The sequence below is a fragment of the Cricetulus griseus genome, chromosome 2, assembly GCF_003668045.3.
Source record: "Cricetulus griseus strain 17A/GY chromosome 2, alternate assembly CriGri-PICRH-1.0, whole genome shotgun sequence".
In the NCBI taxonomy this organism is placed as follows: domain Eukaryota; kingdom Metazoa; phylum Chordata; class Mammalia; order Rodentia; family Cricetidae; genus Cricetulus; species Cricetulus griseus.
The window spans coordinates 439919442-439947356 of NC_048595.1; the positions used below are offsets into that span (position 1 = coordinate 439919442).

General features: G+C 46.4%; 1 protein-coding gene across 1 annotated transcript in view; it reads left to right on the forward strand.

Moving 5' to 3' along the window:
- Trpm8 (transient receptor potential cation channel subfamily M member 8) overlaps positions 1-27915 on the forward strand; it is a 69606-nt gene that overhangs the window by 29445 nt on the left and 12246 nt on the right. The window contains exons 14-20 of the mRNA XM_027395990.1: positions 1497-1609; positions 2970-3186; positions 8274-8365; positions 9120-9261; positions 10435-10606; positions 13548-13725; positions 23198-23388. Coding sequence (XP_027251791.1) covers positions 1497-1609; positions 2970-3186; positions 8274-8365; positions 9120-9261; positions 10435-10606; positions 13548-13725; positions 23198-23388 — 1105 coding nt within the window. The remainder of the gene's footprint in view (positions 1-1496; positions 1610-2969; positions 3187-8273; positions 8366-9119; positions 9262-10434; positions 10607-13547; positions 13726-23197; positions 23389-27915) is intronic.

The following is a 27915-nucleotide window of genomic DNA, read 5'->3' on the forward strand; positions in this document are numbered from 1 at the left end:
AATCTCCCCAAACAGCACCACTAGCTGGGGACGAGGTGTTCAAAGCCATGAGCCTATGGGGGATTTCTCATTTAAACAGCAGTGACTGTGGTTTTCAGAGAGTTGCTATGGTGATGCCATGGTATTCTGTATGAAAGGGAAGGCCAGCCGTGTCAGCTGCTACCAATGCGGTCATTATGAGTGATGGGGGAATCATGAGATGGACGAAGGTGGTCCTGAGGCACGTTCAGCAGGCAGCATCTTAACGGTGCCCACCATTGCACTGGGACATTGTAGGTGTAATCAGGTAGGGAGACGTAGAAGAGCCGGGCCTGTTATGTGTTGCATCTGCTCCATGCTTGTGGGGGTGGGTGTAATTCATTTAATTTGGAGGACTCAGGGCTCAGGTAGGTTCTGGAATATTTCTCATGCTTGCTTGCTAGAAGCAGTAGCACTGGGATTTAATCCTCTGTGGATTGCCACCTACTTCAGACTTTGCATCATACCAGGTGGCCAGTAAACAGACAGACAGAGGCAGGCTTTCCATGGAAGTGGTTTGCTCTGGAGGTGAGCTGGAGGGGATTAGCAGGCATTGAGCTTGGGGAGGAAGAAGCAGCCATGATGTGTTAAGAAGGAAGGTGGCCCTTGGAGCTCTGGGGAGCCTCTGGGTACCATGTAGAGCCTGATGCAAGCCCCATGGTGTTTAACAACTGCAATGTGCGGCTTGCCGGGTGCTCTTTCTGGGATCCAGCTTGCCCCTCCTCAGCCAAGCACACAAAAGAAGCACTTGTCCTCCACCCAATAGAAGAGCAGGTGCAGCGCTGTGGCCACAGCATGCCAGTCCCAACCTTAGTGGCAATGAGTGGGCCCTAGCTTTCCCTTGCTCTGCCCTCTATATGCCAAGCCCCGCCTGGTTGGCTTGTTTCTGTTTTACAGCTGGTGGTTTCTTTGATGTAGTCAGGTCCCTTGTTCCCATCTGTCTTTTGGTGGCAATATGTTTCCAGTTTTCACCATCATGGAAGTCCTTCCTGCTCCACCTTCAGGGGCTGGCACAGTGGGTCAGGGGAGTGTCTCCATGCATTCCTTCTTGACTTTATTGCTCTCTCTTTTCTTGGCTTCCTTTTAGCTTCAGAATAAAAGCATCCATCTGCCTCCAGCCAGGAACCTCTGGGGACTACACAGACTGCATTGGCCCTGCCTTTGAACTTAGCATCACTGAAGACTCATACTTGTTTAAGCTTACACAAATAAGAATCAGAGTAGTTAAAAATTCATGGGCGTAGTGAATTTTCACTCTTGTAACCCTCTCTTTTAAAGCTCATAGAACTGAACTCAGAAAAAAGACTTGAAAAATCAAACAAGACTTTTTTAAGTTGCTTCTTCACGCCTTAGAATCCAGACAACATCTGAAAAATAAAGAGATTACTCTAGGGGTTAAATATTTCGGGAGTGCAAGGGGCTGGGAAGAATTACCGTGTCCCTATCACTGACTGTTCTCTGTCTCCACTTCCTCCTAGAACTTTCTTTCTAAGCAATGGTATGGAGAGATTTCCCGAGACACGAAGAACTGGAAAATCATCCTGTGTCTGTTTGTCATCCCCCTGGTGGGCTGTGGCCTCGTGTCATTTAGGTGTGGACTGGGGCATCTAATCATGTGTGTGAGCATCTGTGTGCTGTGTGCGTTTGAGCATTTGTGTAAATGGCTGTAAGCCTAGAACTTACAACATTGACTGTAGCATCTGTGTTCATGATCTGGCATCTTCCCTGGCTTTTTTTTTTTGTCTTTGTTTTTTGTTTTTTTTTTTTTTTTTTTTTGGTTTTTCGAGACAGGGTTTCTCTGTGTAGCTTTGGAGCCTATCCTGGCACTCGCTCTGGAGACTAGACTGGTCTCGAACTCACAGAGATCTGCCTGCCTCTGCCTCCTGAGTGCTGTGATTAAAGGCATGCGCCACCAACGCCCAGCTTTTTCTGTTTTTTTTTTTTCCCCCGAGCAGGTGGACTTAAGATTGTCTTTATAATCTGAGGCTGTATTTGGATTCTCTGATCACAAAAAGCAAAACAACAACAACAAAAAAACAAGGGTTGAGTTTTGGCTGGGTCGGCCTTGGGATTCAGTTCTGCCCTGTCTGCTCCTTGTCTGTGTAGAAAATAAGCCTTGGCTCTCCAGGTGTGTGTGTGTGTGTGTGTGTGTGTGTGTGTGTGTGTGTGTGTGATTGTGCATCAGTGTGTGTGTGTCTGTGAGTGTGTGTGTGTTTATGTGTGCATGTGTATTTGTGTATGAAAATATGTGTGTTTGTGCATGTGTAACTGACCATGTATACTATACCAGTGTGTATGAATGTACGAGTGTGTGTGTGTGTGTGTGTGTGTGTGTGTGTGTGATTGTGCATCACTGTGTGTGTGTCTGTGAGTGTGTGTGTGTGTGTGTGTGTGTGCATCACTGTGTGTGTGTGTGAGTGTGTGTGTGTGTGTGTGTGTGTGAGATTGTGTATCAGTGTGTGTGTGTCTGTGAGTGTGTGTGTGTGTGTGTGTGTGTGTGATTGTGCATCACTGAGTGTGTGTGTGAGTGTGTGTGTGTGTGTGTGTGTGTGAGATTGTGTATCAGTGTGTGTGTGTCTGTGAGTGTGTGTGTGTGTGTGTGTGTGTGATTGTGCATCACTGTGTGTGTGTGTGTGTGTGTGTGTGTGTGAGATTGTGTATCAGTGTGTGTGTGTCTGTGAGTGTGTGTGTGTGTCTGTGTCTGTGAGTGTGTGTGTGTGTGTGTGAGATTGTGCATCACTGTGTGTGTGTCTGTGAGTGTGTGTGTGTGTCTGTGTGTGTGTGTGTGTGTGTGTGTGTGAGATTGTGCATCACTGTGTGTGTGTCTGTGAGTGTGTGTGTGTGTCTGTGTCTGTGAGTGTGTGTGTGTGTGTGTGAGATTGTGCATCACTGTGTGTGTGTCTGTGAGTGTGTGTGGCTGGTGACTCTGCTCCGTCTCTGGCTTGGTCCAGGAAGAAGCCCATTGACAAGCACAAGAAGCTGCTCTGGTACTATGTGGCCTTCTTCACCTCGCCCTTCGTGGTCTTCTCCTGGAACGTGGTCTTCTACATTGCCTTCCTCCTGCTGTTTGCCTACGTGCTGCTCATGGACTTCCACTCGGTGCCTCATACTCCCGAGCTGATCCTCTATGCCCTGGTCTTCGTCCTCTTCTGTGATGAAGTGAGGCAGGTAGGCAAGTGTTGCATGGTTCTCCCCAGGGAGATGTGAATAAATCCTGTTCATCCCAGACAGGACACTGACAGACAACACACCATGGAGATGATTCCAAGAGTCTAGTTTATGGAACCAGTGAGTTTACTGGGGTAACTGACAAGAGAGTGGGTGACTCAAAGGCAGTGATGTCATTAAAAGTTCACCCAGACAACGTATGAAAGCTCCATCTCTGGAAGCCAAAGCCTAATCTATGGACAAATTGCTCCACCAGAGTCTCCTGCCCCAGCAACTGTGACTGTTTCCAGGGAGGTGCCTGTAACTTCAGAGAGCTCTGAGCCTTCTTACCCCTCCCAGGAGAGGACGTTTCCATTAGGAGGAACCGGTTACAACACTGGGCACTTCTTCAAGGTGTCCTCAGTGGATAGCAGCTTCCTGGCACTAAGAGCAATTCGAGCTGTTTCTGAACTACAAATTCGGTCATTATGCCTCAACTAAATTCCTACTGGGTGATAGTGTATGGACCTGAAGGTGATTTTCAAATTCTCAGCACCCCAATGAGATCTCCTAGTGTTGAATTCATGCCATGGCCCCTGATGTTAACTGATGGTCATGGCTCAGCCAGGGAAGTGCCTCTCTTAGTTTTAATATCCAGCTTGACACAGCCTGTGGTCATCTGAAGAGAACCTCAACTGAGGAATCACCTAGATAAGATTGGTATGTGGGTATGTCTGTGGGGGACTGTCTTGATAGTTAACTGATGTACAGGGTCCAAGCCCACTGTGGGCATCACCATCCCTAGGTCCCGGGCTGTGTAAGAGAGCTGAGTGTGAACATGCATACAAGCAATGTTCCTTCATATTCCCGCCCTAGTTTCCCTCAGAAATGGAGTGTGACCTGGAAGTGTAAGTCAAACAAATCCTTTTTCTCCCGAGTTGCTTTTGGTTAGAATGTTCATATCAGAGCAACAGAAATAAACTAGGACAGAGGATGAAAGTGATTAAGAGACCAAGGTCTCAGCTCCTCCATCACTGGGAGTCTCTGTGTACCCATCTTCACCATTACCAGAGACAGCCTGCCAAGCAACTGGAACCTGGGGGACCCTAATGCCTAGCACATCAAGTCTTATGATAATCCCTATGGGTTCTTTATGGCCCTTGTGTGCAGTTTCTTGGGATGTGCATGTTTGGGGATCTTTGCTCCACCATTGAATCCAAACTCTAACCCCAGGCCTCATGGAGTAGGTAATTGTTGAGGTAATAAATGTTGAAAAAAATCCATGTTGATGATGAAGGTGGCACAGTCCTAACCCATGATGAAAACTGGTCCCAGAAATTTCTTTCAGATTCTGTTGTCTCTTGTTGTTGGTTGTTCTTTTACTCTAGCCCCATGTTGGAATGCCAAAATGTTGTTGTTGTTGTTTTACTCTTAACTCTTTGGGGGCCTGCAACCTAGCTCCCAAATAAATCACACACAGAGACTTATTCTTTCTTATAAGTGTCCAACCTTAGCTTGGCTTGTTTCTAGCCAGCTTTTCTTAATTTAAATTATCTCATCTACCTTTTGCCTCTGGGCCTTTTCTTTTTCTTACTTCTGTATATCTTACTTTCACTCTTACTCCATGGCTGGCAGTGTAGCTGGGTGGCTGGCCCCTTCTTTTCTTGCTCCTTGACCTCCCCTCCTCCTTCTCCCCCCTGATTTCTCCTTCTATTTATTCTCGCTGCCCGCCAGGCCCGCCTATCCTTTCTCCTGCCCCACTATTGGCCACTCACCTCTTTATTAGGTCATTAGGTGTTTTAGACAAGCAAAGTTACACAGCCTCACAGAGTTAAACAAATGCAACTCAAAAGAATGCAATGCATCTTTGTATCATTAAGCAAATGTTCCACGGCATAAATGAATGTAACACATCTTAAAATAATATTTTACAACAGTCTCTTCTGGACCTGAACCTTAAAATACACACCATTTAGCAAGTATGTGCCAGGACATAACTTACAGGGTATTTACAGTTTACAAAGTAGAAGGGCCTGGTGTTAGAAGAGATTCGAAGGGGCAACAATGCTGCTCTTGCCCTTGCAGGGCCCCAACTAGTCTAAGAACTCTATGTTGGCTTACACTGTTATGCTGACTCTCTCTGATAGATCTTTATGTGTAGTCTCCAGGACTCCTGGGTTGTGAGGGAGCCTGAGTCCGTTTGTCTATTCTCAGCATGGGTATGTCTTGATCAATTAGTGATTGTGGATATCGGGGCTGGGAAGGGTCCTGACCCCAGTGCCAATATGTACCTGTCTTCTTGACTAGTAGGTAAATGGTATGGAAGGTGTTGGAGTGTCAGTGGGGGTGGAGGAAGAAAGCCCAGGACACACAAGATGGCTTGGGTAACAGTGTTCTGTCTATAGTTCTGGAGGGTTAAAGACCAATTTAGTACTGCAAAGGAAACTGTTCTATCCACTGACTTCTTGAAGTTTTCTGTCCATCTTACTATTCTGTGCCTTGTGGATGTGACACTTTGCACCCTGGCCTCATGTCCACATGGTGCCCTCACTATGTGCAGGTGTGTCCTAATTTCTTCACTTCCTGGGGACAACAGTCATGTTGGATCAGATCAGTTCCATCTGCAGTGACCTGATTTCCAAACAAGGTCACATTCCCAGGTAGAGAGTTGAGGACTTCAGTCTGGAGGTATAGCTCAGCCCATAACACTTCCGTATGGCCTCTGTCTCTGTGGCCAGCCTTGGCTCCCCAGTTCTTCTGGCTTATGAGTGTCACCAGCAGAGTGGGGCTGAGTATTCTGTGTGATAATCAGTGGGACACTCGGCATTCGGAGAAGAACTACCTGGGTCAGAGGATGTATTGGCTCATGGCCAATAGGAGATTAAGCCATGAGGATTTGGTGGGGCAGAGAAGGAAAGGGAAGGGGAGAGGGAGGAAAAACCCAGTCGGAGTTGCAAGCAGGCAGTGAGTGGTGTAGTAATTTTGTTTCTTTGTTCTTCCCTTTCTCTGGGTGCATTTCCTACTGAAGGAACTCCTAAGAGAAGCAGACACATGGATAGAGCTGTTTCCTCTTGTACCAACCCAACAGGGAGTCCTCTGAGTGTCCCTAGGTCCTGGCATATGCTCTGGTGGTCCCAAGAACAGCATCAAGGGTGGGAGGATCTACTTTAGACTTTCATTTGCTGTGATATCTGATATCATCATGCTGAGAATGTTGTAGTAATGCTGGAAGAGTCAAGCAGGGTGCTCATAAGTCATTACTGAAGGTCACCATGGACATGGATACTGAAGCCAGAGAGATAGACAGAGGGACTTTGTCCTCACTCTCTTTTGAGCAGAGAAACCACGGTGGCCTTTTCTTGGAGTGGTTGATAAAACATGAGCAAGTCTGCAGACCACTGCCCTAAAGTTTTGTACTTGAGGATTCTGCCACTAGAGGGCGCTGCTTCCCTTCATTTCTGCAGAACCTTGTCTTTGGATTCCTAAACTGGGTTAGTTTCCTTCAAGGAAGAGCTCTGCAGGCCTGTACAGTCAGTTTTGCCAGACAAGATTCACAGTTGTTAGGGAAAACCCCTAAACAGGACAGTGTCTGTTTTAGATTGTATCTGGGACTCAGAAACCCAATACTCTCTGGTGTCGAGTGATGTCCCTTGCCCAGAGGAGGAGGCTCACACCTAATTGGGGATTTATAACCTAGACAGTCAATAGTGCAGGCCCAGTTAACTCACTCTTAACAGAGCTAAGCAGACATAGTAGATGTTTGTTTAAAATCTGATAAGTTTCACCCCACCTTCTTGGAAAGTTCCTGTAAGTCTGAGGCCGTCACAGTGCAAAGGAGAGGATGAAGACACCCTGGTATTTCATGAACACAGCTTAGCCTTGCACTTCCCCCCTTAGACAAGAGGCTTCTTTTCATTTAAAAACCGACATCTTTTCTCCCTGTAGTGGTATTCTAGTGGCCCAGGATTCACCTATTTATTATACCTGCAATACAGGCCAGGCTTCTGGAGTCCCTCGGGTGAGAATAGGCTGGGGTAGTACGGATCCATGTGTACCAACCTCCCTGAAGGTGAAAAGGAGAGCAGGTGGGCAGGGCCTGTGCCAACCACTCTCATCTTAGCAGGCATGGAGTAGCAAATGGCCGTTGGTGCCCCGAGGGTCAGCACTGCCCAGATAAATGGATGCTCCTGTGTCCTCTCCAAGGTCCTAACCTTGAACCAGTCTCCCCACAGTGGGACATGGTCTAACACAGGCTGCCCAGGCCTGGGGGAGTTCACCGTCCCATAGTGATCTGGCCATACTCTCTTCCTCTGCTCACTCAAGCTGTGTGTCCTGCCTCCTTCCTGCATCCAGATTGCTGGATATTGGTGGATCCTAGAAGCCCATCATTATCAGTGTGGGCATCTTAGCCAAGATGTGTAGGTCTTGGGGTCAGAGTCAGTAGGAAATAGGGTATTGAAGTCCCAGATAGACTCGGGTGGCTGAGTTAGCCTTTTATGGGCCTCAGTACCACATCTCGCTGAATCCACTGTCCCCTGTTTTGCACTGTCCCCAGGGTCTGGCCCTTAGACTGCAAGTAGCCAGATTTTGAACAAGTAGGCAAATGGAAGGGTTACACAGCCAGGTTGGAGTTCTTCAAGCCTAGTTTGTAGAGTCTAATCAATAACCTTTCCTCCCTGTATATATATTTTAAAGGTTTCACTAACCAAGTTGTACTGCTGAATGTGTTCTATTATCTATTTTTACAATAAATACACAAATCTATGGTGACAACAGTCAGAATGACATTTGGTAATTGTGCAGTGCACAGTCTACACAGGTGTCCATGGTCACCTGGCTGTTGCATGTTTTCCCACACAGGTCATACTCATTCTCTATGGCTTCATTTTGAGAGAATGGGAGAACACACCCTTTTCTTGACTCTAGTAGCTGCACATGTATAAGACAGCACCCAGTTTTCTGGTCCCCTTGGAACAGTTGTTCTGGTAGGGCTCACTTGACACAGTCTTGAAAGTGCCCTGGGCGAAGCTGAGTGGGCGTTTACAAGTCTGCAGGACTATGCAAGCGTCCAAGTTGCCCATTCTTTTGTCTGCCCTGTCTTGTCACAGTGGTACATGAATGGAGTGAATTATTTTACCGACCTGTGGAATGTTATGGACACACTGGGACTCTTCTACTTTATAGCGGGTATTGTATTCCGGTAAGTGGTTCCTCCCACCTTCCCACCTTTAGGCATTTTGGCACAAAAGATTGGGAAAATAATCTTGGATATCTCAAGTCCACAGATGGGCCAGTCCCTTCATGCCCCACCAGAGATGACCACCAGGGGTCATTGTTCCTGCCCTGTGGAGACAACTTGGCCAACATAAATGACTCCTTCCTTCCCATCCTGGGTTCTTTAAGGGTTGTCCTTTTGCTTTTTAAAATAGGCTTTGGGGTGTGATTAGAATCCAAGGGGAAGGCACTGGGGATGTTGAGTGTCTTCCAATGTGACTCATTTGGGATACCTGTGACTTTGGCCAGCCTTGCAGTCGCCCTCCCAGTTATCAGTGTGTCCCTCCAACCTCACAGCTAGAGTGTGTGTGAGAAGACAGCTAAATCTCAACTGATGAGCAAAGGCCCTAAACTGAGCTGGGGAGATAGATCAGTTAGCAAAGCACCCACCATTCACGTGTGAGGACTGTGTTCAGTCCCACAGAACCCGTGTAAAAGCTGAGGATGACGGCACCCCTCTGTGACCCGAACCCAGGCTGGGGCAAGGTAGGCAGGTGTAGGAGCTCATTGTCTCAGTCAGGGAGCTCCAGGTTCAGTGTGAGGCCTTGTGTCAGAAACCACGACAGAAAGCAGTAGAGTGAGACACCGATGTGCATACCAGGATGCACACACACAAACACACCACCGTAAGCTGTGAGATGTGGTACCATGTCCCACAGATTCTCTTTCTCTCTCCACAGGCTCCACTCATCTAATAGAAGCTCTCTATACTCCGGGAGAGTCATTTTCTGTCTGGATTACATCATCTTCACTCTAAGGCTTATCCACATTTTCACCGTGAGCAGGAACTTAGGACCCAAGATCATTATGCTGCAGCGAATGGTGAGAGCCAGCAACACCAGTGGGTGTCCTTCTCAGAAACCACGCTCAGAATCCATGGTTGATGGGAGAATTTTGTTTGTGGCATAGCTTGTGTTCACAGGGGCATTTGTTTTTGTTTTTACCAGAGGCTACTCCCAGGGGGGGTGATTTATAGGAAAGTGGGCTCTAAAGAACCAACAGTGGGCTGCCAGAAAGTCACTGGGGTTTCCTGAAAGTTCACACTTTGCAGCAAGCTTCCATTTGAGTTTGAACAGCTTGCTCAGAGTGTATGTAGGGAGGGGCTGTTATGCCATTTTTATAGATGGGATTGTTTTAGTTCAAGGAGGAGAACACGTTGCTCTAGAAATAAATGGCAAGCCAGATACCTAGAGATGCTGGGATCCTAAATTCCACATCCTGTAATACCAATGTGGGAGAAAGGCCCCACCAGGCTTATTTTACATACACAATAGGAGAACATGGAGGCTGGGGATGTCATGCCCCGGGGTTGGCTCTGTCTGGAAATCAGATGGGCCACTGGATGAGCTCATGTGGACATCCCTTTCCAGTGCTGAGGCTGAGTGTGTGGTTTTAACTCAAAGCATCTCTGAGGCATCCAGTCACTGTGACATCAAGCTGTGTGTGCAAAACCCAGTAGAAAAAAAAAAGTAAATTGTTCTCGTTTCACAAGGGCTGCTTTTGTTTTCTGAAGAAGTAATTCTGCAAAAATAATTTGGGAGTTGAGAGAAAGCAAGTATTGCCAGGTGTGGCTGGAGCCGACTTGTCCCAAGTGAGGCCCTCTGGCTTTTGAGCTAGGCCCTGGCTCACAAAGCTACTATATCTGAGCTTTTGGAGGTCAGTAAGCAATAGTGCAGGAGTAGGGTTCCATTTGGGTAATATCTCCAGACCTAAAGGTGATGATATTCTATTTTTAAGTTAGTAGCTAAGGGTTGGGGCTGTAGCTCAGTGGTAGGACACTTGCCTGGCTTGTGAAAGGCCCTGGTCTTAACCCCAACAGTTAAGCCCATCAATTGGTATGAGATAATTAAGTAAGTGGCCAGGCAACTTGATGACTTAAATTTTCCAGGTCCTTGAACCCTCTCTCTGCCCATCTCTGTGCCTGGATGGGAATGGTTAGGCTTGGTGGCCAGTCACTGTGGGTGTGGTTTTAACTGTTCTCATCTCCCTTGGCAGTTGATCGACGTTTTCTTCTTCCTGTTCCTCTTTGCTGTGTGGATGGTGGCCTTCGGCGTGGCCAGGCAGGGGATCCTTAGGCAAAACGAACAGCGCTGGAGGTGGATCTTCCGCTCTGTCATCTACGAGCCCTACCTGGCCATGTTTGGCCAGGTGCCCAGTGATGTGGACGGTAAGCCCAGCTCTGCATGGACAGAGGTGGAGCTGGCGGTGACTGTTCTGACATTCCAGACTCATCCCTGATCCCGTCACCTCTTTTCTTTGCTCCTAAATAAGATCTTACCTTGTTCACATTTCAGTCTTTAGGCCTTTTCATTTCTTTATCAGTATTTCTTGAGACAAGGTCTCTAGCCCAGGTTGGCCTTGAGTTTCCTATGTAGCCAAGGATGATCTGGAATTCCTGATCCTCCCACCCCTGAGGAAGTTGCAGGCATGTGCCACCATGGTGCCACTGTGCCTGGTTATTGTGGGGCTGAGGGTTGTACCCAGGGCTTCATGCATGCTAGGCAAGCCCTCTACCAACTAAGCCACATGTTCAAGTTTTAAAAATTCATGTCATTCCCCAGTTACCAGGGTAGAGTGGACCAGTCCTTGTTGGTTCCGACAGGAGTGTTGTCGACTGTACTTCCCTAAATGTCACAGTGTCCAGGTTCCCATTTATTCCTAAAGAGCACGTGGAAGATTGACACTAGAACCTTTGGTTGAAGCTTCCATCGTTAGCCCACTGCCCAGCATGTGGTGGAGTGAGGCTGAGGGTGGCATGGTGCCCACACTCCAGATGTAAAAGCCAGATGTGGGGCATACACAAATTTGTGTTTTGAGTGGACTGTGTGGAGGGGCTTTGTGATGTTGACAGTAGCCATGACTTCTCTCCCATCCTGCCAGCATGAACTAAACTGACGACAGTTTCCTTGGGCCAGGGCTGAGCCTGGCTGGTGGCATTTCTCAATCCCTCTGGTTTTTTTTCCAACAGTCTCTGCCCCTCAGACTAAGATTTTTCCAACTCTGAGAAACAGGTCTCTTCCATGCAGGGGTGGAAAGGTCTTTGGGACTCTCTGGTTGGCACTGTGACACAGTTGGTCTTGAGGACAGCTCCTTGTACTGCTGGGTTGAGTCCTACAGAGGAGCAGCGGGGCAGGCATGTGTGCTGTGTGCATTTCCCATCCTTGGGTTCTTTCAGGGGCTACCTGGGACAGTGCCACCTTCCTACACATTGTGTCCATTCTGAGAACAGGTGCTCTGACTGCGTGTCCCTCCTCAGAGCCAGAGAGTTTGTGTCTGTGGCCTTCTGAACTCACACTGACCCATATTGGCAAGTTCAAATAAAAGGTCCCCACCTCCCATGCAGACCGGAGCTTCCTCCAAGGGCCATGCTGGGCTCTTCCCACCAAGGTCACAGTGATATACATCAGAGCCCTTTTGTGACACTCCACTCTTGTGCTGGGACCAAATGGGGCCTTGTACTACCTAGGAAAGAGTTCTACCACTGAGCTATATCCACTACCCACAAAAATGTCAGACCGTTGATGTCCTTGACAGACCTGTGTTACTGTCACTTGTTGCTATGACAAAAAAAGAGACAGAAACATTGTAAGGAAGAAAAGGTTTATCTTGGTTCACAGTTCAAGGGTATACAGTCAGTCCATCATGGTAGGACAAGCATGGTGGCAGGAGAAAGGACAGTGAGGTGGCTCATCTTATCATAGCCACAGTCAGGAAGCATGGATACATGAGAGAGAGAGAGAGAGAGAGAGAGAGAGAGAGAGAGGAGAGAGAGAGAGAGAGAGAGAGAGAGAGAGAGAGAGGAGAGAGAGAGAGAGAGAGAGAGAGAGAGAGAGAGAGAGAGAGAGAGAGAGGACACACTACTGATACTCAGCTCACTTCCTCCTTTTTATTCATTCCATGGGTTGGGCATGGGAAGGAGCTGCCCACACTGAGGGTTCAGGTCTCTGGAAACACATTCGTGGACATGCCCAGAGTCACATCTCCTAGGTTAGCGATCAAGATTAACTCACAACACCTGCTCTGACATTGCCCTTAGATGCTAGTGGTCAGCTAGGTTTAGCTGATTTCACAATCTCTCATCACTCCCAAGCAGAACGTTCTTATCACCAGTGCACCGGCATCTACTCAAGCTCTCCCTGTGTACTCTGCATCTTTCAGTTGTGGGCTGCAGCCGAGGCAGTCCTTTGGTAAAGAACTGCTTTCTGTTACAATCCTCTAACACTGCCCATTGCTTTCATTAGGAGCATAGTGACCCAGCAATGCAGCATTGCCCAGTTTACTGTCCCAGCCCCCTGTCTTAGCGTGTGCTCCTCCACTGCTTTGGGCTCCTGTCCCTTCTCATTTGCTCACACGCTTGTTACTCACTCATCCTTCTGTTCATTTCAGAGATGATTTCTCTGAGGGAAGCTGTTTCTGGGTGATCCAATTAGGATTATGGCCCCATTACATCTTGCCTGCCTCCTTTGGGGACTTGGTGCAGGTTGAATTTTTAAACTGACTGAGGAGGTTGTCTGCTTCTTGGAGCACAGAACATGGCCGCACTCTTGGCTGTAGTTTCTGTTGCTGTGATAAGACGTGCTGACCAAAGATAACACTTCCAACTCATAATTTATCACCCGGCGGAAGTTAGGGCAGGAGCTTGAGGCAGGAACTGGAGGCAGAACCCACAGAGGAATGCTGCTTGCTAGTTATCTCACTGGATAATGCTTAGCTAGCCTTCTACTTCATCCTAGGTTGTACCCCTTCCCTCCTTCCGGCTGCCTAGAGACGACACTTCCTGTGGTGGGCTGGCCCCTCCCACATCAATCATCAATCAAGACAATCACTCATAGACTTGGCCATACTGATCTTGGCAATCCTTCTATTGAGACTCCCTCAGATGACTCTAGGCTGTGTCAGGTTGACAACTGAAGCTAACTAGGACACCCTCTTCCTTTGATCTTGGTCTTAATGAAGTCTCAACTTCCTAGTGGCTGCTCAGTAAGCTGTCTGGTGGGCTCTGAAGATTGTACCCAAGGCATCAGATGCCTCTGTTCCCACATCCCCTGGCTCTCGTGGTCCTTGCTTCTCCAGAGGGGCCTCACGGCCTCCTGCTTCTGTGCCCACAGGTACCACATATGATTTTTCCCACTGCACCTTCTCGGGAAACGAGTCGAAGCCCCTGTGCGTGGAGATGGATGAGAACCACCTGCCCCGCTTCCCCGAGTGGATAACCATCCCCCTGGTGTGCATATACATGCTCTCCACCAACATCCTGCTGGTCAACCTGCTGGTCGCCATGTTTGGGTGAGTCTGTGTCACACATTTATGGGCTTCCACGCTGGGCCGTGCCTATGCCAGGCAGGCAGGAAGAGCGTGGGCAGAGGTAGTATCTACCTTGAGGAGCTGAGAGTAGAGGCTATCGGAAGCCTAGTGGTCTTCTGTGGTCGGGGGCTTAAAAAGACCATATAAAACAAAACAAAACAAGAAAACAACCCAGAACCAGTCGGAGATGGTGCACGCCTTTAATTCCAGAACTCAGGATGCAGAGGCAGGCGGATCTCTGTGAGTTCGAGATCAGCCTGGCCTACAAGAGGTAGTTCCAGGATAGGCTCCAAAGCCACACAGAGAAACTCTGTCTCAAACCTCCCCCCCAACAACAACAACAAAACCCCAAACAAACAGAAAAGCCCCAGGGTTCTCTACAGGCCATTCTTGGACTGGTTGGACACGGCAGATAAGCAGTGTGACTAGATCCATTAAATGCAGGCTGTGCTTAGCATCACGTCATAATTCCCCAGAGAGCAACTGAACTAACAGCTTTTTTTTGTTGCTGTGACAAATACCTCACAGAGGCAATGAGAGGAAGGGTGGGTTTGTTTTGGCTTATGGTTTGAGGGTACAGTCCATTGTGTTGGGAAGTCATGCGAGTGGGGGTGGTGGGAGGCAGGTGCTCGCATTGTGTCCGCTGTTCATCTTCCTTTTTTCTTTTCCCCTTTTTTATTCAGCCAAATACCCCAACCCATGACCTAGTACTGTCAGTGTTCAGAGCGGGTCTTCTTCCTGTTAAAACTCTCTGTGAGCACTCTCACAGACACCCACAGAGGTGCGTCTCCTAGGTGATTCCAAGTCCAGTCAAGTTGCCTGTGTTGGCACAATGGCTGCAGTGCAAATCACCTCCAAGGTTCCTTGTGTGTGTGTGTTTTTAAAAGTAAGACAAACCTACCCAAAAACCAATAACACCTCAGATGTGTAATCTAAAAATTAAAGCTCCCAGGAGCACCATTCATCCTGAACTTGGAAGGTGTAGGCATCAGAGGTTGCTTCTGGCACAGTTTGTTCTTAGCCTCTTCTGGGAAACACTTGCCAAGTTGCTCATGAGGCCTCTCACACAGGCTTGCTTCCATGGGCTTACAGGGCTTCATTCTGTGCTAGCCCACCTTGTTTAACTGTGGTGTGTTTCTCACGTTCATTTGGTTTCTTAGAAACACAAAAGGTACTTGAAGTGGCATCTAGAACAGACAGAGTGATCTTAGTGTCTTTGACTGTGAGCAGCCTCACTAGTGGTTCCATAGTGCCATAATATATATAATATATATAATCTGCTAACTGTTCCACGACTTGCATGTTTGGTTACAACCCATATAGCTGTTGTAATTTGAAGTTTGCCTTAGAATGTCGATGAATGATGGGATGAATCCACAATATGCAGATTGTTGACCTGGTTCTGATGACCTGTTATGGTGTTGTTTCTTTCCAAATGTTAGTTCTGAGGCTAGCTGGTCTGTGAAGGACACCAAGTGTTCCTCTGTCACAACCTGAGTCAATTCATCTCCCTATGGCTCTTAGTGTAAAGAATCTTCAGAAGCTTCTAGAAGAGGCATAGCTGTTTTCATAACCATTTTAATGCTTGCCTTTGGATCATCTGAAAGGTGGGAAACAGCCGAGTCGCTATCTTCTAAGACTTCCAAATCACTGTGATATAGGAGACAGATAAATTAGGAACACTTAGCTCTACGGTGTCTAACATAGTCGAAGATTTCTTGTGAAAAGAAAATCAGAGATTAGAAGATGTCGAGGTAATGTTGCCTAAGCAACCACATGCTAAAAATGGCATCTGGAGCCAAAGAGCCAACGCTGAGTTAATGGCTCTATACTTGATAACCTGGTCTCTGAAACTAGCCTGTCACCTGCAGGGTTTCCAAGACCACACACAGCCTGTCCACTGCTGGGACCATGGACAGGTGCCCGCAGAACACTGGACAGCTCAGGGGAAACTGACCCCTAAGTAAATCTGCAGAAATTGTGGTTTAAATGTGAACTGTCCTCCACAAACACATATGTTTGAACACTGGGTCCCCAGATAGTGGCGCTGTTTTGGGAAGCCGCAGAACCTTTAGTAAGCAAGGCCTGGCCAAAAGAAGTGAGTGCTTGGTGGCTCACTCTGCTTCTTGTTTCCGGTTTCTTACTCTCCCTCCCTTGTACCCTCATTCCCATCATTTGGACCTCTGAGATGTGAGCTAACCACTCGGCAGTTCCAGCTGCTATCTGCTCACACTCCCTTGCCTTTCCTAACACCAGTCAGAGTGAACCTTCGCTCCCCGAACTTGCTTCCTGTCAGATCCTAGTGATTAGAGCAAGGACCAGCAGCAGCCAGTGCCACAGCATTGAGTTGTCGGAGGTCTCAGAAGCTTTGTGCTGTGAGCTGTCAGGGCAGCTGCCTGCATGGAAGGACCTCACCCTTTACCACCTGTCATCTGCACTGTGGTCAGGGAATGAAGGAATCAGAGCTGTGCTGGAACTTTCCTGCTAAAGAGATACAGGTAACGACGATCTGCACCTGTGTCAAGGTGATGCGTGTTCAACTTTACTCAGTGTCTTCTTAGAGGAGTCATTGCACCCATCCAGCTGTAACCTCACACAGGGCTTCAGTGCTAGGGTCCTTGTCACCTTCCCCGGGGCCACCTCTCCTAGAAACTCTAGCTTAACCTCTTAGTGACCTCTGGCTAGGATTCTGAGAGCAGCAGAGGCCATGCTGTGTTTGTTCTGTGAGCCAGTTCCTTCCATGCTATTTCTAATGAGTACTAAGCTGTCTGGAGATTGTTCCCTGAGCAAATGGATTCAGGATGCCACCCTTGTATAAAACCACATCATAATACTTAGGGAAAAGCTTATGTACCCACAGTTGTGGCCTCATTAGCTACAGGGCAAATGTGTCTATGGGGATGGTCTTGGAGTATCAGGGGCTGACTGGATGGCATTCCACAGAAAAGCAAGAGGCACTAACAAATTTGTGATTAGTTTGCACTGAGGTCATCCTGGAGGCTGGAGGGAACCTAGAGTCAGGGAATGACTCAGATGTGTGCAGGTCCAGGGCCCAAGGGTGGCAGGCAGCTCTGGCAGGGATTCACTGACCATGCAAATTTGTGTGCCTTCTAAGAGCCATCTTCCTGTACCCTAGGAATAATGCACATTTATTACCAGTATGCAGGAAAGTAGACAGAAAAGAGTACTCCCCAGGCACAAACTAAAAATTTGGTGTGACATCAGTGGCCAGAGGGAAGCTGTGGAAATGGAGTTTAAATTTATAAGACAACAGTTAACTGTAATGATAATAGCATCATTTATGGGGCTTTCCCAGCCAAGAGCATTGTGTATGCACTGAAGAGTGCTTGCTGCTCTTTCAGAGAACCAGGGTTCAGTTCCCATTCCCCACATGGTGACTCACACCTGTCTCTAGCTTCAGTTCTGGGAACTCCAACGCCCTCTTCTGGTCACTGTGGGTTCCTGAACACATGTGGTGCACATAAACTCATGCAGGCTCACACACATACACTTGAAATAAAAATAAATAAATCTTTGAGAAACGAATCTAGTTGAGAAGTCTGTTTAGATTTTAATGTATTCTAAAACCTGCTGTTGTTTTCATGTCCATTTTTTTCTTTATAATTTTTTTTCAGATGGTGCATTCTGATTTGATCACTCTTTCTATTTTGGTTTTTACTACCAAATGGTTTTCATTACTGAAGGTTTTTTTAAAGTCATTAAAACATCTGTTGTACAAATCCTCCCTCATTATTCTTACTCAAAACTCTCCTAGCTTTTCGTGCATATTTAATTGTACAAAAGAGCCCAACACTCATCTTTCTTCGTTTGGAAAAAGAATCTGGTGACTCTTTGTGGAATTATTTAGGAGAAACTGTGTCATAATCTCGAGAAACAGTGTTAAGTTCACAGTGTTCAGGTATCTACAGTTGTTGATAAACGTCTGTGGGTCTTTTTGTGTGGGACTCGCAGGGTTCTGTAATCCCCAGTCATTTAGGGCTGTGGGCAAATGTTTTCTGTTTTCTATGATTTTTATGTCAATGACTACGTTTTGCTGTATAGAAAGGCTTTTTAAAGATTCACTTACTCATTGTGTGACAAGTCCTCTTTTCACTACCTTGTGGATGCTGTCCCCTCCCCTTCAATTCCTTATTTGTCATGTCACTTTCTTCTTCTCTGTCTTGCTTTCTAACCATAAAAAGACGCTCTATGTTCCAGAAGCCTCTCCTGTAAGTATTGAAACTCTCCCTTTGATCTGGAGCTATGATGCGTCACACAAATGATGGGTATAGATATGTTGTTAGCATCCACCACCCTTCTGCTCTGTGGTCATGGCATAGTATCCCTTTAATGCACGTCTGGGTTTCATCTGTGCATGAGGCTATCTGAATTCCAAACATCTGCTGAAGGCTAGAAACATCTCCAATCTCGGCGATTTTTCTCCCTCCAAGGGGCTTCTGCTTCCTCCCTTCTGCTGTCCTGCTCCACAGAGGGTACTGAGTTGGTCTGCTACCCCCTCCAGACCACTGAGATATTGACAGGGACAATACCTTCCTAACAGGGTATTGGAGAGATGGTGTAGAGGGGCAGCTTTTAGGGTTCCTGGGGGAAGATGCTGATGGCCAGTGATCACCTGGAAGATGTCGAGCCCTGTCTTGAGTTGGTGTGGGTGAGGCTGACTCCAAGCCACTCTGATGCTTGTGTTCACCAAGAGGCATTTTCACGTATCAGTCATAGAAGGCCTTTCTTTGCAGAATCTAGTCTCATCTCTACAGAAGTTAAAACTAACTTCTAAAGACTATTAAAAAAAAAACAAAACAGAGAGTTGTGGTGGTAGCTCAAATGGTAACATGCTGCTATGCAAGCCTGATGACCTGAGTTCAAAATCTGTGACCTACATTAAAAGTTAGGCATGACAACACACTTGTCAGCCCTAGTGCCTGAGAGGCAGATATGCAGATCCCCTGGCCTGGCTACTCAGCCAACCTTGTGAGTTGCAGGTCAGTCCAAGTAACTGTCTTAACAAAAGAGGAAGGTTAACAGTCCCTAAGGAACAGCACCTGAGCCTGACTATGTTGCACGTGCTTGCACGCATGCACACACGCACGCACGCACGCACACACGCGCGTACACACACACACACACACACACACACACACACACACACACGAATACATGTAAATGATACAAAAATTATCTTGGTAAAGCAATTTGATGCCATGTTCAATTATCAGCCTCCCATGGAGGACTCCCACGTTTATTTGATGGAATCTGGAGCTGATTTAAGAGAAAAAGAAAAATCTGGAAGCTGCTGTCATGCAGGGAGGAAGGACCTTGGAGTTTGGGTGCTCATTTAGCTCCCTCAAGCCTCGTGGGAGGTGAATTCAGTTTTTCGCCATTTATCAGGAGTGCTGTTCCCAGGAGTCATCTTGCCCATGAGGTGCAGAGGAGATTTCTGTTCTGACAGGAAGGGCCTTGAAGTTTGGTTCTCCAGAGGAAGAAATGAAACAGTGGCACACAGGCTCTTTGGGGTGGAGAATGATAGCACAAAGGCAAAGTTGTGATTGGCAGGCCCTACCTACATTCCTCAGAGGTAGGGATTGCAGACCTTCCCCAGAAGGGCCTTTGGCCAAATGGACGCCAAAAAAGTCATGCCCCATGGCCTTGTCCTGGTCTGGATGTCTCTGCTCTTCCTAGTCATTCTCAGAACTGTGCAGAAACAAATGAAGGGCTAAAAATGGCTTCAATCTGCCAGTTCCTGCCCTACATGATGTGGAAAACACAAAATGTGTTTCAGTGAGTCTGAATGGCCGGTTCAGCGAAGGCACAAATCTTGTCCCCAGCGGGTCTTTCATCAGAGTTCCTCTCTGAGCTCCCAGAGTGAGGACGGGAGGGAGGCACTTATGCTACTTGCTACAAGCATTAAAATGCTCCTCTCTCCATCCAGACATAGGAACATCTTTTGTATAAAACACTAGAAAACAACATTTGATGCATCAAGGCAGATGCGGTTGCTTTTTGTTAAGGATTTTGAATTTTGAGCAATCAGTATCCATTTTTGGAATAGGTGCATGAAATTGTAAGAGGCTCTTAGAGTTAATGATTAGAATAAAGATGGTTGTTTTGCCAGAAGGCAGAGAGCTGTGACTTCTGGCAGGTTCTTACCCTAGTGTCACTAATCTGGGGTGTGTCTGTAGATCTGAGCCATTGATGTGGCTGAGGTCGGTGTTCTTTGTAAAGAGCAAAACCAGTTGAGGACCGAGAGGATAATAATGATGGCAGGCATGGTATTAGCCTCCCGGCAACCTGACCTACATTGGGAAGAAATGCCAGGTGAGCTATTAGATCCATTTTCTGGATCCACAGTCCTGTTTGCTTTGTACCTAAAGATTCTGCTATGAAAAGTAGATGAAAGGAGCAGTTGGGCAGCCACTGGCATGCCTTGTAGGAGCTTATGCATGTGGTCACTCAATAAGCGTGGGTTTCTAACCTTTAGAGACTTCATTGTGTTTGAAACGCACACTGCCCAAAATGTCAGATACTTTGTAGTTAACCCAAAATGACAAGTCATCCAATCAAACCCCTTGGAAACAGTAAAACTATCATAATATCACAAATTTTGCTCTTCTGATGTCCAGCAGACCCGGGGGACAAATTGCTAGACCAAATTCCAGCTTCAACACTTCAGTTTGCCTGCCCTTTCTGTGCCTTGGTTTCCCAATCTGTTTGTTTTAGACGATAACAGCACTTACAGTGTTATTTGCATATTAAAGTAGTCAACACAAATAGGCTGCCTAGAGTAACATCCTGTAGGGACTGGGGATGTAGCCCAGATAACAGAGAGCTCGCCTAGCATGTTTGAAGCTTGGTGTTGGGTCTGAAGCACCACATATGGCAGGTGTCTGTGGCTTATGCCAGCAATCCAGCCCTGAGAGATGGAGGCAGGAGAACGGGTAGTTCAAGATCATCCTCAGCTATGTAGTGAGCTGGAGGTGCTTGAACTATAGGAAAGCACAGAGAAATCAATAAATCGATGCCTTGCATATCGAAAGCGTTCTCTATTTTATACCGTTGGTGTTCTGGTTACTTCAAAGTCATTGCTATCAAGAGTTCCACGTAGAATGTAAAACCAGCATTGTAATAATTATGTGCAGCGTTCAGACTTCATACCTGGCAAGTATCAGGGCAGGAGAACCAAGCCCAGCTGATATACCGGAGTTGCCACTGCCAGTGACAGCTCCACTTCTCCCCAGCGTCATGACTCATGTGGTGAGACTGTGCCGCAAGTACGAGTCTGAGTCTCGTTATTTCCACTTAACGTATACATTTTTTCCAAAGTACAAAAATTATTTATAAACCTGATTTCAGCGGCCGCATAATGAAATCACACCCGTCGTCATCCATAACCAGGAGGCATGCTCTCGATGTCGAGTGCATAGGCTGTTCTTTCCTTCTCGGTGAGGGGCACAGTGGCTCTCGTCTGCAGATGAGGAGCCTCGTGGGTGGGGCCATTTCTGTATAGTTTTATCACTGTCTCCTCCTCCCTAGCTTGAACTCCCAGGACTGAAGCCACTGGGTCAAAATGATGAAAGCTTTTAAGGCTCTTTATAAAAAAGAAAAGAAACTTTTAAGTCAAGCTAAAAATGTTACAGGCTGGTGGTAATCAGTTGCTACGTCTTCTCCCTGCCACTGTCCTGCTATTGCTGAATCCAAATGGAAAAAGAAGCAGAGATCAGAGTGAGTTTCTCGGTGCTCAGCAAAATTCAAAGAAATGGGAAAGCATACTTCTGGTTAGAAAATTGAGAGCCCATGTCTCCATTTAGAGACAATTTTCCTTTGGAAATGTTTTCTTTTTCCTTTTAGAAGCCGTAACCTTTCAGATTCTTCTGGGTTGTAGTGTTGTCTATTTCACGGTGCTCACAGTTCCTATAAATCTGTGGTGTTTGGCAGAGACCTCTATTCAGCTTTCTGACGCCCTATCAAGAGTTAGAAGAGGGGTGTGAATTCTTGCCCGGTTAGTTCCCACAATGCACCTCAGCCAAAGTAATATGCACTTTACTCAAATGAAACAGGGTCTCAGTTGACTTGCTCAGATGAAACACTTGAATGAAATTTCTAAACTGTGGGTGGACTCATAACCATCCTCACTGTGAGCTCTGTTAACTTCCTCTGTACTGGAGCGAGCCGAGTACTGCTAGTACATTGGCTTGTAATCTTCACAGTCAACGAGTCAGCATTGTTCCTTAGGTGGAGAGAGACAACTCTTTTCCTTCTTGGTTTCCAGAAACTGTGTGCCTGTTCATGTCCACATGTTTACTGAAAGGAAAAGTATGGGTTCCGGACCCCCAAGACCAAGTTCTCAGCACAAAGGAGGTGTATTTGCCCCAGAGGGACAGAGGGCAGGGATAAGGGACAAAGACAGGAGATAGAGGAAAATTAGAAGGGAAGAAGGGGAAGGGGTGGGGTAATTGTCCTGGAGGACAAAGGTCAGCCTCTGGATAGAGAGGAGACAGACGTGGTACATAGGCAAATGGAAGTTTATAAAGGTACAAGGGGAAACCTGGGTTAAGATGAGGTATTTAACTTTAGTTGGGCATGTTAATTAGGTGAGCCAAAGGGGACTTTCGATTACTGGACCTTGGTAGTCAGCCTCAGGAGGAGGGATTGGTCAAATAAGGGAATGGGCCTTGGGGGTTAGCTATGGGACTGTAATCTAGTGGTTTAGCAAGGCAGAGGGAGTTGGGGAGAAGGGCGGGGCCTGCCAGAGCCACACCTTGAGTGGGCTAGAGTCCCTACATTCACTGTTCACAGAAAGTCAGGTCTGCCCTTCTTGACACACCATAGGACAACCCTCAACTTTTCTCCCCAAATGTAATTGTGTATGTCTGTATTTGGATCTATACAGCTCACAGGTAACAGCTCTTCCTAGAGTCCATCTCACCTTCTCCTTCCAAAGCTTGTTCCCCAGCTTTCCCTAACCATGAGAGGCAGGCATCCTTGGTGCAGCCATTTTGGCTTTTTGTCTGAGGTTCTTGAGAAATGCAAGCAAACTTTCTCCAGACTGTTTCAATTAGACACATAAAGGTAGGGGTAGCGTTTTCCAGAGGGAGTCAACACCCTGGCCTCTTTGTAACTAGCACAATAACAGATTGATGAGCAAAGCGTATCATGGAAAAGTTTGGAAAGCAAGATCGTTTTGAAGTTCACTGCACATTTTTCTTGTGTGATCAGATCAGAAACAAAAATGAAAAGAGAACCAAAGCCAGATCCACACCGAGGCCAACAGGTGGCTTGTACCACACTGTCCTGGCTGTGGTATCAATATGGACCCCTCCAACCTGCTTGGCCTAGACCACCACATGGCTGGCTGCCCAGCCGTGTTACCATCGTAGGCAAATGGAGTGCACATGGGTAGTACACATCTCTAAGCAGTGTCTTCTCTCTCCTCTGCCAGCTACACGGTGGGCACCGTACAGGAGAACAATGATCAGGTCTGGAAGTTCCAGCGGTACTTCCTGGTGCAGGAGTACTGCAACCGCCTCAACATTCCCTTCCCCTTCGTCGTCTTCGCATACTTTTACATGGTGGTGAAGAAATGTTTCAAATGCTGCTGTAAAGAGAAGAACATGGAGTCGTCTGCCTGCTGTGAGTGGGTTACCTGTGGGGGATCAGGTTCCAGAGTGGTGGTTCATTTCAGGGGGCGTGTGATCTGAGTCACTACAATCAGCTCATTGTATGTCTCTGAAGATCAGGTGTCAGGCCAGCCAACGCACACCTCAAGGGACAGGGTAGGTTGGGACACACTCCAGGGCTGCTGGGTATGACTCTGGGACGAACACAATAAGGTATTTCCCTACTAGGATTCATGAATAGTGTGAAACCAGGACTTTGGTTTTAGGATTTCCTTCTTCCTTCTTCTTCTTCTTCTTCTTCTTCTTCTTCTTCTTCTTCTTCTTCTTCTTCTTCTTCTTCTTCTTCTTCTTCTCTCTCTCTCTCTCTCTCTCTCTCTCTCTCTCTCTCTCTCTCTCTCTCTCTCTCCTCCTACTACTTCTGTAAAGTTACTTTTTTTTAAAAAAAGATTTTATTTACTTATTACGGATACAACATTCTGCTCCATGTGTATCTGCACACCAGAAGAGGGCACCAGATCCCATTCAAGGTGGTTGTGAGCCACCATGTGGTTGCTGGGAATTGAACTCAGGACCTATGGAATAGCCATCTGTGCTTTTAACCTCTGAGCCATCTCTCCAGCCCCTGTGAAGTTACTTTTTTTTTGGAAGGTTTAGCCAGACTTTCAACAGGGTGAATGACTTTTTGGGGTGCTTGTGTTAGTCAGCTTTCTATCACTATAATGAAACACCTCAGATAATAACTAGCTTATAAAGAACAAAGGTTCACTTGGCTCGGTGCTAGAGATTCCAGTTCAAGACTGGGTGGCTCCATTGCTTTGAACCTGGCAGAGAATGTTTGACAGAGCAGATTAGTTATATCATCTGCCAGGTAGCAGGTTACTCAGAAATGGATCTCAATATCACCTTTAAGAGCTCTCTGGGCCCTTCCTCTTGAAGGTGTCACCACCCCCCCCATAGTGCCATCTTGGAGGGCAATCCTTTAGCACATGGGACTTTGGGGGGAAACTCACTCAACCAGTGTCATTCTACTTCTGGTTCCCAAATCTTCATGTCTGTCTCACAATACAAAACAAATTTTTTCATTCTTATGGTCCCTGAAGTCTTAGCTATTATTCCAGTATTGTTCAAACATCTAAACTCAATGTCTCATTTAAGATCCATGAAAACTCAGGTGTGAGCCTTTGCAAGTATCTAAGTTGCATACATCTAAGGTCCAGTGATGGGGCAGACAGATTTATATTTCTACCCCAGGAAGGAAGGATAAGCAATAGGAAGGAGACAGCATCTCAAGGCAGATGAAAACCCAGAAGGGCTAATGTCGAATTCTAAAGGTCCATGCCTGGTATCTGGGGAACAATGAAGCAGAGCGTGACCTCCCAAAGGACTGCCCTGCCCCTGTCATTTCACTGGTTGCAGTCCACAGTGCAACTCTCCAGAGGAGGTTTTGTTTGCTGCCTGTTGCCTACAGCACACTGTTGGCACCTCTGTATTCCCGGGTCTCCATTACAGCACCACTCTCATGGCTTCATGCCATTCTGGTGCCTGTCCTTTGATAATGGTCAACTGTGCGTGGTGTTCCAGTCATTTGCCCCATGGTATGTGGTGAAATGGACATGAACTTCCACTACCAGATTTACATATCACTTTGGGCTGACCACTTCTCTTTGATGGAATCCCAAATATTATGATTCTGAAGGTAAAAATATCACTTTCCTAGATATGGTAAGTGGTGGCAATTATGACACCTTTTAAGTGCAAAGAACCATCATTTTTGTGGGACCCTTCACATTGAACTGGAGGCAAGATACTCATGACTGACCTTCAGTCCCATCCCAAGACCTGGCCTATATCCTGGCTTTCAGAATATAAACGCACCCCCAGTTTTCAATCAGGCTGCATCAGGAGGAATCTCCGTACTCTAATGGTGTCATCCCAAGACATTAAATGACGCTTTGGGAGTGTCATTAACCACTACACATGTGTAATTGTCTTTCTTGATGAAAGTATTTTGACAATTTGGATAAGTGGCTGTCTTTCTCCCCATTGTTTTGCCTTGGCTAACAAACTGAGCCATTACTAACTAAAACAGTGGAAGTCTTCAGATTCAGGATGGAAACTGCAAGTGCAGATGTAGAATCGGAATGGACTCAAGAACCACATCCAAACGTCAGAGGCTTTTGGTGACATGGCTGGGTCTAGATTTGCTTCCTTCTTGAGATCATGTGTATGAGAGCGTCTCCAGGATCTTGGAGAAGACTCAGGCGCACAATCAATGCCTTAGGTTTATGAGGTTTCTTGTATTTTGTTCCATTGACAAAAGCCTTGCCTCCCAAGCATAAGCACTTGAGTTCAAATCTATGGCACACATGTAAAAGGCCAGACACGGCGGTACATGCCTGGAATGCCATTGCTGGAGGCAGAGACAGGAGGATCCCTATAGGTTGCTTGCCCCCTATAACCAATCAGGGGGCCCCAGGTTCACTGGGGGGCACTGTCTCAAAGAAAAAAGGTGGATGGTGGTTGAGGAAAACACCTAATGCTTACCCTTTGATCTCTACACACATGTATATACTTATGTATTACACAGATACAAAGGCTATGTACACATAGCTCACATGTGAACCCGTACTCATACACACATGTACACACACACACACACACACACACACACACACATATGCACACACATACACATACATGCACACATGTATCTGTTACAATGAGGATTGTTTTAACTCAGTGTAAAGAACAAAATCAGAGTTTAATATTCAGTATTTTCTGGAAATGGAATGAATGTTCTAGAGAACTGTCCATCACACTGACTCGGGTTGGGCATGGACTGATGGGGACTGGGTGGAGTACTGGTCCATTCTCCGAGGCTCTGACACACTCAGCCTGGGATCAGCAGAACCAGGGAACTCGGTGTCAGGAAGGCAGATCAGCTCCTGGCTTCAGGGCCGGCTTAAGGAGAAGGACAAAAGCATCACATCGAGGCAAGGTAAGAACATCAACTGGAAACAGAGCCCCCTTGTCTAGCCAGCCAATAGGAAGGAGTTTCAGCTTAAGGAAGCAAACATGTGTGTCAGAAATGTCCGTTCTTTATTCATCTCCCCAGGGAGACACTGGGAGAGAGATGCTCTATGGACAGTTGGAAGAAGCAATGGTACCTGCCCTCTTCCAACAGATCTTACTCTCAGGAGGAGATAAAGAAACAGAAATACAGGCCCACTCTCCCCAATGGTGGTGGTGATGGGCCCAGTTCCCTCAACAGAGGCTCTCTAGCCAGCAGAGTCACTCCGTGCTCACTAGAATTAGTCACCAGAAAACACAGCACTCTCTCTGCCTTTCCCAGGGACTCCAGCTGGCATCTCATTCCATAAGCGCATTTTGTGTTTGCCTCCAAATGATGGGGATGCCATTAATTTTGAAATTGCCCTTCTTTGGAGGAAAAACTACAAGATTTTTTTTTCAAATAATGCTCAGAAAGTCAGGCTTCAAACTTTCTTTCTTTCTTCCTTTCTTTCTTTTTCTTGATTGTTTGGCAATATCATCAAGTCAGAAAAAATTGCATTTTTAGAAAATATATTGTTTCTTTTCTGTTTTGGAAGGCAACATATACTCTTTATAGAACATTTGAAAAATACAGAAAAGCACAAGTAAGGATTGAGGGTAGATATGACCATCGTTCAGAGATAAATGCCAACAGCTGTCATTGATTTCTGTGGGAATGTAAATTTCCTGGAGTGTAGTATGCATATACATTCATAGAATAATTGGTTCATTTATTTAGCTGATAATACACTGCAAACATGTTTAATTCTATAAACAAATAATGCCTATGCTAAGAATTTCAACTATGAAATATTCTAGTGTATGGATGTAGTGTAGTTAACTTAATCAAGCCCTTCCTGTTAAATGTGCAGTGTAATTATGTGTTGTGTGTGTCTCCATGTGAGTGTGTGGATATAATCCCAGGTGCCTGCAGAAGACAAGGCACTTGATCCTCCTGGATCTGGAGTGATACGTGGTTGTGAGCTGCCCAACATAGGTACTTGGAACTGAATTCAGATCCTCTGGGAAAGCAGCTAACATTCATAACCACCTAACCATCTCTCTAGCCCTGGTTTTATTCTTAGTAACATATGATGTCATGATAAAAAGTGATATATGTGTATTTTGAGCACATAATCATTTTAATGTTAATTCTAGGAGAGAAATGTCCAGATAAAGAATACATATTATCTCTAGTTCATTGGGTAATGTCTCCCACAGTCTTCTCACCCTCTATTAAGTTGTAACCATGGATGGACTTTTCCCATAAGATGAGTAGGCACAAATATGTACTTTAGAGCCTGCTAATTTTTCAGTATAGTTGGTGAAAATGCTAGGCCCCCATTTCAGCTAGCTTCTCCCTGGCTGTTAAGGAAGCAGGCCATTTTACTTGGCTGTTTGTCATTCTTGTTCTGACTGCCTGTGTCTAGAAGTTTCAATCTTGTATTGTTGAGTTCTAAAATTTAGTTTGAAGGAAAGACATTGGAAA